At 39.9% G+C, this 15,547-nt stretch overlaps 1 protein-coding gene across 1 annotated transcript in view; it reads left to right on the top strand.

The window, feature by feature from the left end:
* Window positions 1-15,547, top strand: part of CHSY3 (chondroitin sulfate synthase 3) — a 489,704-nt gene that overhangs the window by 48,651 nt on the left and 425,506 nt on the right. Inside the window, exon 2 of the mRNA XM_075324637.1 lies at window positions 13,703-13,986. Within this exon, the coding sequence (XP_075180752.1) occupies window positions 13,703-13,986 (284 nt within the window). The remainder of the gene's footprint in view (window positions 1-13,702; window positions 13,987-15,547) is intronic.

Below are 15,547 nucleotides of genomic sequence, written 5' to 3'. Positions count from 1 at the left end.
GCAGCACAGGGGGACGTGTCCCAGCACAAGGGGGCTATATTGAATGTAAGGGGGCCATATCCAGACTAAGGGGAGCTAATTTTATGATGGGGGGCTAGGAGGGGCATATACCCTATATGATTTGTTAGACAGGCTCTGGCATTATAAGATGGACCCCATTTAACATTAAAAAAAATAATTCTCTGTTCCTTCACCAAATTTGGGGGTGCGTCTTATAATCAGGTGCGTCTTATAAAGCGAAAAATACGGTATATATGTATAAACGTGTTGCTACAGCACAAAGTGCAAAATATCTGCATCTGTTATAGCACTAGTGTCTCATAAAAAAACAATTGAGGGGCTTCTAGTCCCTTGCAGGCTTTTAGGCTTCATCCTTATGTATAATACAGCTCTGGTCATTAGTTCATTTTTTCATATTGAATCTCAAGTTACCTAATCATTTTTATTTACAAAGCTCCTATAATCCATATTTAAACCTCTTCTTGACCTTATATTCTTTCTCCATTTTTTCAATTAGTGTAACAGTTAGTGCATTCTCATTGATTGACATGCTGACTACAGATGTGTGGCTCATCATATCTATGGCTCATCATTTCTCTGCATTAGCTAAATGACTATACAGTTTCTCATATCTCATCATCTCCAAAGGGCAAAAAATTATTTTTGTAGGAGATAATTTTTCAAATCAACCTAAAGTGCTGCTTGATTCAGTACATTAAAATAAGACATACATGATAAACTCCTTTAACATTGCTTTTGATATTCTGACTCGTTCACTGATGTTTTAGCTAATTTTGTTATCTAGCTGTCATCTCTTTTTGATATTCCATTAGATTATAAGTTACATCATTATAAGATATAGATGACAGTTTTTCAGTATGATGCCCTGTCCGTTTATTAGTGTCAGATTAGAACAGGTGTCTGAAATTGCAATATTCCCAACGGCTTTCCTATAAACCTCCATGATCACTTAAGTGACTTAAATAGGCTACATAATTCCATGTATTGCTTCAATAGGAACTCAAGTCAAAAGAGTTCATTTCATATATAGTTAAAACAAGAAGAGATCAAAGCTTGCTTTAATCTTGAAGCATAATCATGAAGAAATGCCCTTTCATCTTGGTACTATCATTTCATAGTCACTCCAGACCTTATGTATGTAAAACCTTTAGCCATAAAGGATGAAGTCTGTTCCCTTTGTAGAACGTGTTATGGTCAACATAACAGTTGTGATTACTGTTTACTAAATATATCGTTTAATTTAATTTTTTGCATAACATTTCTTATTATATAACGGCTTTCAGCTCGAACTTGAGTCATGGTGACTTGATTGATGAACGCTCTGTAGGAAGATCGATCTTGTACAAGCCTAGATAGGTCCAAAAAAGTCTTTCTCACCATTATCTTGATAGTATAAAGCCATTGGGTTTTCCTTGTTGTCTTGTTTCTTTTAGTCTTCCGCACGTAGTGTCCTTCTACAGTGCTTGCTCTCTTTGTATCATGTGTCCAAAGTGGGCAAGTCATAGCTTGGTGAGCCTTGCTTTGAGTAACATGACTGGCTTGACTTGTTCCAAAATTAATTTGTTGTTCTTCTTGCCATCCATGGACATCCTTCTCCAGCACCATGTTTTGAAAGCGTTGATTCTTCTTCTGTCTTGTTTCTTTATTGTCCAGGTTTTGCAACCATATTTTACTACAAAGAAGACCAGACAATGTACTAACCATGTTTTCATCACCAATGAAATGTTTGTTCCTCAATTTGAAGACCTTGTCCAGTGACTTTTTTGTTGATTTGCCCATAGCTTTTCTCCTACTGACTTCCGATGTCATTGCTGTATCTTGAGTAATCATTGAGCCATGTAGAATGAATTGCTTACAACTTCCAGTGTGTTGAGTCCATCTCAAATGTGTCCCGGTCGTACATGGCAGTAGTCAATATCTTTGTATTCTTTGCATTGAGTAGGAGTACCACGTTCGAGCTTTCCCATCTTGACACTCCATAATAAGTATTTTATTCCATCTACGCTTGTTGCTATCAATGTTTTATCTTCTATCTCTATCCTCTGCTATCTCTTTCATTACACTAGGGTGTATTTCATCTGGACCTGGAGATTTAAATTAATTTAAATTAGCTGAGTGTTCCCTCATCATCTCTCTGTTTATAGATAGTGTGAATTCTTTCATTTCTTCAATAGCACAATGAAGACCAGTTGATGTTACATTTGCTTTGTTAGAGATCACAAAATAGGAATTAAAGTTCAGCCTTTTTTTTTTTATTGTTTATGGTCTCTTTTGCAAACCTCCCTTCATTATTGACTTTAGCTCTTCTGACGCTTGCCCTGCAGTCCCTGTAGACACTATTGTATTCTTTAGCTCTTCAGACACTTGCCCTGCAGTCCCTGTAGACACTCGTATTCTTCTTTTGATGCCTCCCTCTTTCCATTTGATAGACATTTCTTTTTTCCTTTTTAGCAAGTGTTTAAGTTTTGTCTTCATCCATCCTGGTCTCTGTAAGTGCTTCCAATTTTTCCTACTTTTTGAGATTGTTACTAATTGTGCAGTGAGAATTTAATTTATCAAAATCTCCCATCCTTCTTGGATATTTCTGCTCTTTAGAACATCCAGCCCCAGCCATTGGACCTTTCCCATCCTCTTTCTGAGTCCATTAAATTCTGTCTTTCTGAAGTCCAACCTTAAATACATTTTTCATGTATCATTTCTCATTATTACAAATCACTAAATTTATGGACATCAATGTTTTGATTTCTTTGCTTTTGTGGATTGAATACCGACATCTGGTGAGAAATTCATGTCCGTAGCAACTTTAGAAATATATTTTCCTACAAAATTGATGACATGTTCAATACTTTCAAGATATGTCTAGCCAAGTGTAAAGGTAAGGGCTCATTCATACATCAGTTTTCCATGGATAGGACTTGTTCTTATAAAAGTCTATGGGGCTGTTCATATGTCAGTGAATTTTTGCAGACTGATTGTTTCATGGATAATTGCGGAGACATGTCTAATATCGATGTGTCTGAACAAACGACAATGAAAGACTATGGGTACGTGAAAAATGAGAAATACTTAGATGCCATCTGTGCTCTGTCTGTTTTTCAATCACAGATATGGTAGGAGAAGGTGGAGAAACTGAGGACACTGATTAAAATTTGATGAAACTCAGTCTGTTTTTCTTGTACATCACAAAAACTGAAATCTGCATGAGCCCTAAAAAAGTTAAACATCTTGAAGATCCATTACATGTTTACAAATTGGAGTGTCCTTCATTATTTTATAGGAAAAATGAAAACACTTAAAGCCAGATTGAGATAAACATATGGAAAATCATCGGATTTTCTTCCAGAAGCCTCAGATGATTTTCATCCATATTGACATCCGTATTCCAATCCTGTGCCATCCATGTTTCCATTCTTCTCTTCCATGTGACATCTGTATGACATCTGTATTTATGCATCAAAATTTTAAAATGTGCATGATCATATACAATTTCTTAAGTTAATAATGCCATTACATCCTTAAAAATCTGATGCTAAACGAATGATTTGCATGGGATTCAATATTTGTTTGTGCATCTATAGACTTGTATAGGTAAGTCTGATCTGACATACGGAAGAGGATAGATAGTATGTGCTGCAATTATTTTCATATGGACGCAGTGTGAAAAGCTGTCATCTGAACAGCCTTATTTCATTTCATTAGTCATTGTGCTATCCAACATTTACACGGACAGCACACATCCATTTAATACGCTCGTCTGAATAAGCGCTAAGGCTGCATTCACATGTAGCATGAGGCTATGTGCGCACATTGCTTTTTTTTTACGCTGCATTTTTGCACGTTTTTGGCCTCAAAAAAGGCACAAACGCAAAAAACCGCACCCGTGGCAAAAACGCACCAGTAAAAAATGCATGCATTTTTATCGCGTTTCGGTGAGTTTTTGGCTGCGTTTTTGATCACTGTGTTTTGCTGTGTTTTTCCAATGCATTGCATGGGTTAAAAACACAGTAAAGCTATGTGTGCACTAGGCATTTTTTACTGCATTTATGCACGTTTTTCGGGTGCATTTTTGTTCAGAAAACTGCATGACTTTGCTTCACCAGCAAAGTCTATGAGTTTTCATTTTTGCTGTCTGCACACAGTGTAAAACGCAGGAAAGAATTGACATGTCCTTTTTTTTTAGCTATAAAATACAGCTAAATAAGCTCACCCGAAAAACGTGCAAAAACGCCGCGAAAAACATCAGTGCGCACATAGCCTAAGGATTAATTTTATTTCTGCATTAGTTTTTGCACCGCAGATCTGCTGCTTTTATCTGTCCAAACAATGTGAAAGTGATTTAATATAAGCTCATGCCCCCTGTGCATTTAAATTCGCTAAACTGTGTTTTTTTTGCTGTGTATAGGCTTCTATGAGGAAAAATAGCAAAAAAAGGATCTAAAACATGCAGTTGTGTTTTTAAGTGCACAATAATACGATTTCTGTAACATAATAAAAATATAAAAATGCTTCTTCAAATCTGCATCAAATAATGGAGAAAACACAAAAAAAAAGTAGCAAAAAATCGCTAGCCTTAGAAGATTGATATTATCTAGTTTAGTTCCAACATCTGCAGAATACCTGAGGATAAAAAGCTGCAGCCAAAAAATACAACATTTATGCTACATGTGAACATAGCCTTAAGGGAACCTGTTATGTTGTGCAAGCAGTCCAATTTGTAGACAGCATTGTATAGAGTGGAAAGAGCTGAGCAGTTCTATATAGATTTGTGGGGGGAAAATCAATACAGCTTATATTTTATTTATATCTATTCTTTCTCTTTTAAGAGACCAGTGGACGGTCCCATATAGGAAGGAATATCAGTCACTGACCTGGCCATCCACTAGACTCCTATTTACAGAAAGAACAAGAGTTTTAGGCTATGTTCACACGTTGCGCTTTTTTTCTGCAGCAAAACCTGCTCTCTTGGCAGTAAAGAAGTTGCATTTTTGCTGCCTTCTTGTTGTGTTTTTGTGTGTCATTTGTCTACAGTACATGTTTAAATAAAGTTAGTTTCATTCACCAGAAAAACAGCTCTAATGCAGCAAAAAGTGCACTGCTTTCAATGGTGAAAAAAAGCAGCAGAAACACTGAAAAAATTGACTTGCTGATTCTTTCAAAAACATAGCAGTTTTCCATTTCAGTCAGGAAAAAAGCAAGTACCGTATTTTCCGTATTATAACATGCACTTTTTTCCCCAAATACTGAGGGTAAAATAGGGGTGCGTTTTATAATCCAGATATGGCTTACCAGAGCTGCAGTGGTAGAGCAGGGTCACAGAAGGCAGGCTTGGCGATACTGAGGGCTTAGAGGAGGGAGTGTCACAGCAGTGGAGCGTCTCAGGAGGCTCACAGGGCAGAGGGTTGATGATGTGGTGGGCGCCATTGATATAACAGCGGGCTCTGGGCTCCATTGAATGACTCGCAGTTAACACGGTGGGCTTCAAGAAAATGGCCGTAAAGTCCTATCTGCGCACGCACAGGCTCCACAGCCATTTTCTTGAAGTCAATTTCGACAACCACGGGTGATTCAATGGAACCCGCAGTGCACCGATAGATCAATGGCTCCTGCCGCTGCGACACACCCAGCCCGCAGTATCGCTGACCAACCATCCACTGACTTTCCTCAGCCACGTCACCCCCTCTTCTGAGCCCGCAGCATTGCTGACCCTGCCTACGGTGACCCTCCTGAGCCGCTCCACCACCGCCGCTCCCCCCTGGAGAGATATTTTAAGACATACTAGGAATGTAAGACAGACTCTCATTTTAACATTAAAAACTATTTTTTCCTATTTTTCTCCTCTAAACTTGGGGTGCGTCTTATAATCCAGTGCGTCTTATAAAGCAAACATATGGTACATGTCTGTGTGTGTATGAGATTTCTGGAATCTCATAGTTTTTGCTGGTTCTGTAAAAAACAGCAATTTATTTGCATAAAACCAATGGAAAAAAGTGCAAAATATGTAGCAGAAACTCAATGTGTGAACATACCCTTAAGGAATAAGATAATAGTTATACTACAGGTGCAGAATATCTATCTATCTATCGATTATCTATCTATCTATGATCTATCTATCTATTGATCTATCTATCGATCGATCTATTTAGCTAGTCTTCATATTTATTTGACAGAAATATACTGTACATTACTTGAGGGCTTTCATCATTGCTTTATACTTGGATATAACTGAACGAGCTATGAAATGCTCATAATGCCTGGGTACATCAAACAGGGGTGGACATATTATTGGTGCAAGCTGGGACCCAAGAAAAAAGGGGTCCACTCCTACCTCCAAAGCAGATGGAATTGGGCATTTTATTGAGTTATTGAACTGAAGAGGGCCCATATACTGTTTTTGCCCAATGGCACTATTCTTTCTGTCCGCCAGTGACAGTAAATGTTGATTTGCCATTTCTACCAGAATTATTTGCATTTTCATGCTGAAAATGGAAAGAATGTGTATTTGCCATTTTGTATTCTAGCAGTGACAGTATCTTTTGCATTTCAATTACTTGTTTGCCCAAAAGCGACCAAAGAGGTTAAGTCAAAGAAAGTCAAAGATATACGTTTATATATTTTTCTTCTTCTATTGGCAAGTGTTGAGTGACACAACTTCCCAATCAAAAGTGAGAACTAGCCTTAGGCTGCAAAACCTGTAAAATATAATTCAAAGAGAAATATGCATTAGGCGATCAGACATAATGTGCTAAACACATCACAGAAATGATGTAGAAAATTCTCTTGTAGAAAGATGTTCATATCACTGAGGATTATAAGATTGAAATCTCGTAAGACTCTATGTCATCATTCATTTTAGTCTAGTGCATTTTGGGCATATTGTATAGATTTGTTTTTTTATGAAGTGTGATGAAATTCTTAAAGGGGTGTCCACTTAATCTCTACTTAGATAAATACATAGGAGATATTTATTCAGTAGGCTGAGACCTGTCAATCCAGACCATCGGGTGGGGAAAAGCCACCAGGGACCCGCCTGTCTGACTGGTCTGTATGCAGCTCAGTCCCCAGGGTTTCAAAGTCAAGCAAACCTAGCTGAGATAATACAGCCAGTGCCTGATGCTGACTGTGAATTAGGCAGCACATAACAGCTGTCAGCAGGTGAGGTATAAGTTGGGTGTCAGGTATTAGTTTGTTGCAGGAAATTCTTTTTAGACCTCTTTCACACGTCAGTGAAAAACACAAATTTTCTTCACTGACGTGTTGAAGGTGCGTATGGCCTTCCGTGTGCCAAGATTTTGGCACACGTGTGTTCTCCATGCATTATCCGTGATAGCACATGGAGTTCAGGAACTTTTTATTCACCTGTTCCCGGAGTAGCTGTCCGTGGTGTTGCTGTCTCCAGCACTGCGGTCACACTTGCTTACGGGTCCGCAGTGCAATGAATATGCAATGAACATAATGAATGGGCCCTGAAGCAAATGACAGCAGCAGCTGGAGACAGGTGAGTATAGAAATTAGTTTTATTTCAAAGACATGTGTTTTCACGTGTATGTGTCACACTGATCACACCACTATGTGATCCATGTGACATTAGTGCTGCCAGAGAAGATCGGACTTGTTTCCTTGCGGAACACACAGAAATGCGTGTGTACCACATGGACACACAGTCTGTGAAAAATCACTGATGTGTGCGTAGACCCATTGATTTTCATGGGTCTGCTTATGTCCGTGATTCCCATATGTATAAAAACAGCGTTATACATACCGGAATCACTGACGTGTGAAGGGGACCTTAGAGAAGTTGACTGGCAAGATGCACCAACACGCGTCACTGCATAATAGCTCCGGAACTGTAAGCCATACATTGTGTCAATTCTTACCATCAGTGTTTCATGAGATTTTCTGGTATGAGATTTTGGTGTGGATTTCCTTATGGAACCTGGAAATAATTCTTAATATTTTAAAACCTGTGCATTGTAGACTTTTCTGTGCATCTATGGGTAGAGTAACCGGGTTCAACAAAATCTGAAACATTTGGTAGAGGATTTTTTCATTTCCACATACGTCTGAAATAGACTTGTGCTCAATCTGTTGCAGAAATGACATAGTGAGGATTTTAATATCCACACCACACTTCAGTTTTACTGGAAAAAATCCAGCTGTTAATTTAATATCATTAATTTACAACATCCACAACGCTACTAACACATGTGGGTTTGCCTTAAAAGTGTTAGCTAAATGTTACCAGATGTAAATGCTGCTGCTCCTGTTTTGTCTTTTTGTTGTTGTTGGTCTTGTGCCTCCCCCCTCTTTTTGTGGACCCTGTATGGATATCTAGCTTTGTTAGTCAATGGGGTTGTGATCCTCCAAAAGAGGCCCAGAAAAAACGTAAGGAAATCACCTTTTGGCTAACAAGACTATATTTACATACAGGATTCAAAAAGGAAGAGATAAGTGTATCTTTTGAATAAAGAGGCGCAAGATTTAGGCTGTTAACACAGTGCATCTTTTCTAACCACAAAGATGCAGCGTTTGTGGCCACAAAAAATGCACCCACAGCAAAAACGCATCAAAAAACGCATGCAATTTTTACGCATTTTTACTGCGTTTTTCCCAATGCATTTTTAAGTCAAATCTATTGACTCGAAGGGCTCAAAAGCGCTGGAAAAATGCAAATTAGAATTGACATGCTGCATCTTCAAAAATGCAGCCAAGATGCACTGTGTAGACAGCAAAATAGAAATCTAATAGACTTTGCTGGGGGAAGGAAATGCATGCATTTTGGTGCATCTTTGTAACCCAAAAACATACCAATAATGCAATAAAAGATGCCCTGTGTGAACATAGCCTTAGGGAATTCAGATTCAAGGGATGTCATATGCAGGGGATCAGAGGCAAGTAGGTAAGGAAAAAAAATACGCTATTTTTTATGAGTCATAGGTGTCAACTGGCTGTTTAAAGTGAACCTGTCTGGTGCTATATGTACCCAGAACCACGAGTAGTTCTGGGTGCATATTGCTAATCCCTGCGTAACCATACCTGTATCTAGAAGCATAGATAAAGAGATCTTTAGAAAAGGTATTTCTAAAGATCCTTTATAATATGCTAATGAGGCCAGCGACTAGTCACAAGGGCGTTACTTCCCCTGACTAGTCGGCCCCCTTAGCATGTTAGCATGCTTACATGCTAATGAATGCACAGAGTCAGAGGCATGGTCGCTCTCACCTCTCGGCTGCCACTTCTGGTTTTCGGCTCAGTGCGCAAGATCAGAACGTTCCCCCCATCTGCTTTGCCAGATGGCTTGTATTTTCAAGTGATATTCAATTCATGGCAAAATTATTCAGAGTATTTATTATTCAGAGCATAATAAATGTAATATGTAAAAAATAAAAAAAATACTTGTACTCAACTTACAGCTTATTTTTTTGGCCGCTCCGCTCCTCACCGTCACCCGTCCAGCTATTGTTGTATATTCTTTTTCCCAGTTTGCGCACTAAAATCCCTGGCGTCTTCACCTTAAAGGGAACCTGTCATGTCCCGTATGCATTCTGACCTACAAGCAGGGTGATGTGTGGCTGCGGGAATGGCAAACGCGCACACGCGGGATCTCAAGGAGCTGACCTGACGTTGCTCATGTAAATCCATGGTATCACGCCCACAGGGGCGTGATACCACAGAAAGAATGCAAACGCCCCCAGGGCGATGCGACACCCAGGGGACTAGACCCTCTGATCATTTACATAGGAAACATGTAAGTAATAAAACTTTTTTTATACATTCATATTACACAATATTACAACACAGGGATGGGTAGAAAGGGGTTCTAGGCCACACATCACCCTGCTTGTAGGTCAGAACACATAGGGGACCAGACAGGTTCCTTTTAAAGGGAACCTGTCAGCAGATTTGGGGCCTATAAGCTGCGGCCACCACCAGTGGGCTCTTATATACAGCATGCTAACATGCTGTATATAACAGCTCAGGCCGCTGGGTAGAACAAAAAAAACACTTTATAATACTCACCTAGGGGGTCGCTCCGGTGCAGACTGGTCAAATGGGTGGCGCTGTTCTCCGGGACCGGCACCTCCTCTTTCAGCCATATTTGTGCTCTTTCTGAAGCTGGCCTGCATGACGTGTACTATGTTATACACACTCGCCAGCACTGAGGTCCTGCGCAGGCGCACTTGGATCTTCCCTGCTTAGGGCAGATCATAGTGTTGTAGTGCGCCTGCCCAGGACTTCAATACCGGCCTGTGTGCATGACGTAGTACGCGTCATGCATGCCGGCTTCAGAAGGAGGAGAACAAAGATGGCCGAAAGAGGAGGCGCTAGTCTCGGAGAATGATGCCACCGATTTGACCAGTCTGCAAAGGAGTGACACCCTAGCTGAGTATTATAAAGTGTTTTTTATGTTCTACACAGCTGCCTGGACTCTTATATACAGAATGATAGAATGCTGTATATAAGACCTCACTGGTGGTGGCCGCAGTTTACAGGCCCCAAATCTGGTGAGAGGTTCCTTTAAACATGCATGCTCAGAACATCCTGAGCCTTTTCAGAGTAAGACCCCCAGTTTAGCGTGAGGAGGGTTTCAGCCTTCGCAATGAGACCTAATCAGGGACAGGGGACAGTTAGGAGCGAAGCTGCAGGAGAGGTGAGCAGTAAGGTAAATATAAGTACTTTTTTTATTTTTACGTTTTTGATGGCCCTTCATGACTAGCTCGCCACCATTTAGGTGTATCCATGAGGAAGCAATATAGCAATATACAAAAAAAATCTGCAGTCTGATGACTGCAGATTTTTATAAAATTCTAGTTCAAATTACTTCCAGTTGAATAAAGTCTCTCATTTCTATTATTAGATCACTGTCGGTAATAGCGATTTTAGTTGACATCTGTTGACTTAAAATAGTCAACAAGAGTTTTGCAGGAAAAAGAACTAAAAATAAGAAGGTGAATATATACTTGTAAAAAACACAAAGCCCAACAGTTTGTCTGAAGTTATATTTAATCTGGGAAAACCTGGTTAATGCTTCGGAAGCCAAAGTCATACTCTGGTAGAAATAATTCCACAAATAAAAAGTAGTCAGGTTGGTAAATATGAACTCAGACCGGAGTGTTACAGAAGTGAAAAGTTGTTTCTGCAGATTATAGCAATGTTGGTACACATTTCTTTTAGCTTTGGGTTATTCGCTGTGTTCACATCTTTGTTTATTCTTTGCTGTTTGTTCCATTTAGAAACGACAAATAGAACACATAAATGGAATTAAAATCTTATGCATTTCTATTATAAAAGGAAGCAGAGGGCCCATTCATTTATTTGGAGATCATCTGGTTTCCACTTGTTGTTAACTTTTAGACCAGAAGGAAAAGTTCCAGGACTTTTTGCTATGTACTAAAAAAAAATGACCCCGAAAATTCCTAAAACAAATACAGGGAAATCATAGATCGGGAGAACTTGTAAATATATTGGAAATGTAGTAGTAAAGGGAACCTGTCAGGTGCAATATACACCCAGAACCACGAGCAGTTCTGCCTGCATATTGCTAATCCCTGCCTAACCGTCCATATATACACTAGTATAGATAATGATATCTTTAGAAAAAGTATTTCTAAAGATATGTTATTGTATGCTAATAAGCACAGGGACTAGTCCCCTGGGCGTTAGTTCCCCTGGCTAGTCGGCTCCATTAGCATGTAAGTACACACCCATGGGCATGCTAACATGCTAATGAATGTGCAGCATCAGAGGATGATCTCACTCACCTCTCAGCTGCCATCGCCGCCTGATGCTGGATTTCGGCTCACTGCGCATGACCCTGGAGTTCCGGTCATGCGCACTATGAAGCCGGGGGTACGTGTCCGGGCTTCAAACTGAAGTGGTGCGAATGACCGAACGTCCGGAATCATGCACACTGAGCTGAACTCCAGTGTTGGGCAGCGATAGCAGCTGAGACGTAAGATCATCCTCTGACTATGCGTATTCATTAACATGTTAGCACACCCAGAGGGACATACTAACATGCTAATGGAGTCGACTAGCCAGGGGAACTAACACCCAGGGGACTAGTCTCTTGCCTCATTAGCATACAATAAAAGCTCTTTAGAAATACTTTTTCTAAAGATCCCTTTATCTATGCTAGTGTAAACATGGTCGGTTAGGCAGGGATTAGCAATATGCACCCAGAACTGCTCGTGGTTCTGGGTGCATATTGCACTGGACAGGTTCCCTTTAGGCTATGTGCGCACTAGAAATGTGAAGTTTCTCAAGAAAATTTCTTGAGAAACTTCTGGGAGTGAAAGATTTCCGGACCTACGGAAAAAATCCACACCAAATCCGCATGCGGATTTGCCGCGGATTTGCCGCGGATTAGCCGCGGAATTGCCGCGATTTGCCCGCGGGTGGTTCCCTGCGGATTTTTGCAGGCTGTACTGCCGAAATCCGCAGGGTACCTGCAGAAATAATGGACATGTTCATTTTCTCAAGAAAGTTTCTCAAGAAATTCTTCTCAAGGAAATTTCTTGAGAAAAATCCGCACTAGTGCGCACAGCTTTTTTTTTTTACCATAGAATTTGCTGGGAAATGTCTGCACAAAGATTGCAGACATTTCTCAAGAAATTTCCGCGGCAAATCCGCGGGTAAATCCACGGGTAAAAAGCTCTAGTGCGCACAAAGCCTTAAATGGAAATGTTGGAAAACAGCACACTCAGACTTGAAGTATAGAGAGATGTATAAAAGACATTTTTTTGGTTGCTCATTTCTTTTCATTTCATTAGTAGTTTTTTTATCGATATCATAGGAATTCGAATCAGCTCTGTTGTAAAATTCATTTTTTTTCAGACTTTTCTTTTATCATCACAAATCTAGTAGCCTTAGGCGGGCTTTGCACGCTACGACATCAGTAACAATGTGTTACCGATGCTGCAGCGATAGTCCCGCCCCCGTAGCATGTGCAATATCTAGTGAAAGCTGCCGTAGCGATTATTATCGCTACGGCAGTTTCACATGCACTCACCTGCCGTGCGACGTCCCTCTGGCTGGCGACCCGCCTCCTTCCTAAGGGGGCGGGTCGTGCGGCGTCACAGCGACGTCACACGGCAGGCGGCCAATTGAAGAGGAGGGGCGGAGATGAGCAGGATGTAAACATCCCGCCCACCTCCATCCTTCTCATTGCAGCCGGCGGCAGGTAAGGTGAAGTTCTTCGCTCCTGAGGCTTCATACACAGCGATGTGCGCTGCCGGAGGAGCGAGGAACAATATCGCACCTGTCGCTCCACCGGCATTATGGAAATGTCGGAGGCTGCAGCGATGATACGATAACGACGCTTTTGCGCTCGTTCATCGTATCAAAAAGGTTTTACACGTTGCGATATCGACTGCGACGCCGGATGTGCGTCACTTTCGATTTGACCCCATCGACATCGCACGTGCAATGTCGCAACGTGCAAAGCCGCCCTTAATGACAAAAATGTGTAGCCTACAGTGAGAATTTGCCATTAAAAACGTGGGAAGACTGATGGCCTTTATTTTAAGTTATTGGAATAAGTCAAGTTTATTTAGGATAAACTTGAAACTATTTTTAGAGTATATTCAAACATAATTTGATTGATATGTTAATATAATGATTTTTCTGCATATATTCTCTGTGTAGATAAATAAATAACTGAACAATATTTCTCATCCAACAGGTGAAAAACTGGAACAATTTCTAAGGTCTCTGAACAGCAGCAAGCCACTATATTTAGGTCAGACTGGTCTTGGGAATATTGAAGAACTTGGAAAACTTGGACTTGAACCTGGAGAAAATTTCTGCATGGGAGGTCCAGGAATGATCTTTAGCCGGGAGGTATTGCGAAGGATGGTGCCACACATTGGAGAATGTCTACGTGAAATGTATACAACACATGAAGACGTGGAAGTGGGTAGATGTGTACGGCGGTTTGGAGGAACTCAGTGTGTCTGGTCCTACGAGGTAAGTCTGCATTACGCAGCTTTTTTAATGTATAATGTGTCCAAGTTATTCTGAATACATATACTGTATATACCGAGTGGTCCAAAAGTAGGTGGACAGTATGGGTAATAGGGTTATGAAGGGGGAGATTTATCAAACATGGTGTAAAGTGAAACTGACTCAGTTGCCCTTAGCAACCAATCAGATTCCACTTTTCATTCCTCACAGACTCTTTGGAAAATGAAAGGTGGAATCTGATTGGTTGCTAAGGGAAACTGAGTCAGTTTCACAGATCCAGTTTTCACAGATAAATCTCCCCCAAATCTGTTTTCAGATAATTCAGATAACCCATAATGGCAAATAATTTAAATACAGATAAAAAAAAAATGGATTTTGAAAGAGTATTGGAAATCTCAAAATGCTGAAACCGTTAGAGCAAATTGGGTTGAAACATTTGGTACTCAAGCCCCAAATAGACAAACCATTTACCGCATTCGTGACAAATTCAATGTCACTGGCTCAATCCTTAATGCTCCAAAAACTGGTCCACCCAAAACAGCCTGTACAGAAAATAGTAAACAACTTGTTGCTGAAACATTTGTTCAGAGTCCAAAAAAGTCCACCAGAAGAGTCTTTTTAGAATAGGGAATTTCACGCGAATCCTAAAATCTATTGGGTGGAAAGCTTATCGTCCACGTCTAATTCATGGTTTATTTTAGGATGATACAGACAGGCGGTTGCAATTTAGTGAGATTATGCTTAACGAAATTGAAGAAAATCCACTAATTTTAGATAACATTATGTTGAGTGATGAAGCTTCTTTTAAATTATCTGGCCATGTTAACAGACATAATTGTATTTACTGGTATAATGAGAACATGCATTTAACATTAGAGCAACAAGTAAATGAGCCTAGTGTGAATGTTTGGGGTGGTATTTCAAGTTTTGGTGTTTTAGGATCAATATTTTTTGATGGAACAGTCACAGGAGAAAAGTATCTCGAAATTCTAATGAATCAAGTTGTTCCCCAGTTGCAGCAACAGCCTAATTCAAAGTACCTTTATTTCCAACAAGATGGGGCCCCTCCATATTATTCAAGAGTAGTCCACGAGTATCTTGATGAAACATTGACTAGTAAATGGATTGGCCGAAGAGGCCCACTTGATTGTCCGGCACGTTCACCAGACTTGACCCCAATGGATTTTTTCTTTTGGGAAGCACTCAAGGACAAAGTTTATAGTCGAAAACCAAAAAGTGTCAGTGATTTGAAAAATTACATAAGAAATGCATTTCAAGAAATTAATACCCAAAAACACTTGTGCAAAAATGTTTGTCGAAGCGTAAGAGGCAGACTTCAAAGCTGTGCAAATTGTAATGGAAAACAGTTTGAGCACCTGCGTTGATAAAATTTAAGGCCTTTTGTATTATTGTTCAGAATAAATTTAATTATCAATGTTATGCTTGTGTCAGTAAATATAATTTTATATATAAATCAAAATAAATTTTATTATTACAATTGATGAAATCCAATTCGATTTCAATTCCCTGAAATTCGCAGTTCCCTGCACATTTCTACAGGTTG

Source organism: Anomaloglossus baeobatrachus, chromosome 1 (assembly GCF_048569485.1).
Source record: "Anomaloglossus baeobatrachus isolate aAnoBae1 chromosome 1, aAnoBae1.hap1, whole genome shotgun sequence".
NCBI lineage: Eukaryota > Metazoa > Chordata > Amphibia > Anura > Aromobatidae > Anomaloglossus > Anomaloglossus baeobatrachus.
Note: the sequence above shows the minus strand (reverse complement) of the source record. Positions and strands in the feature narration are given on the sequence as shown.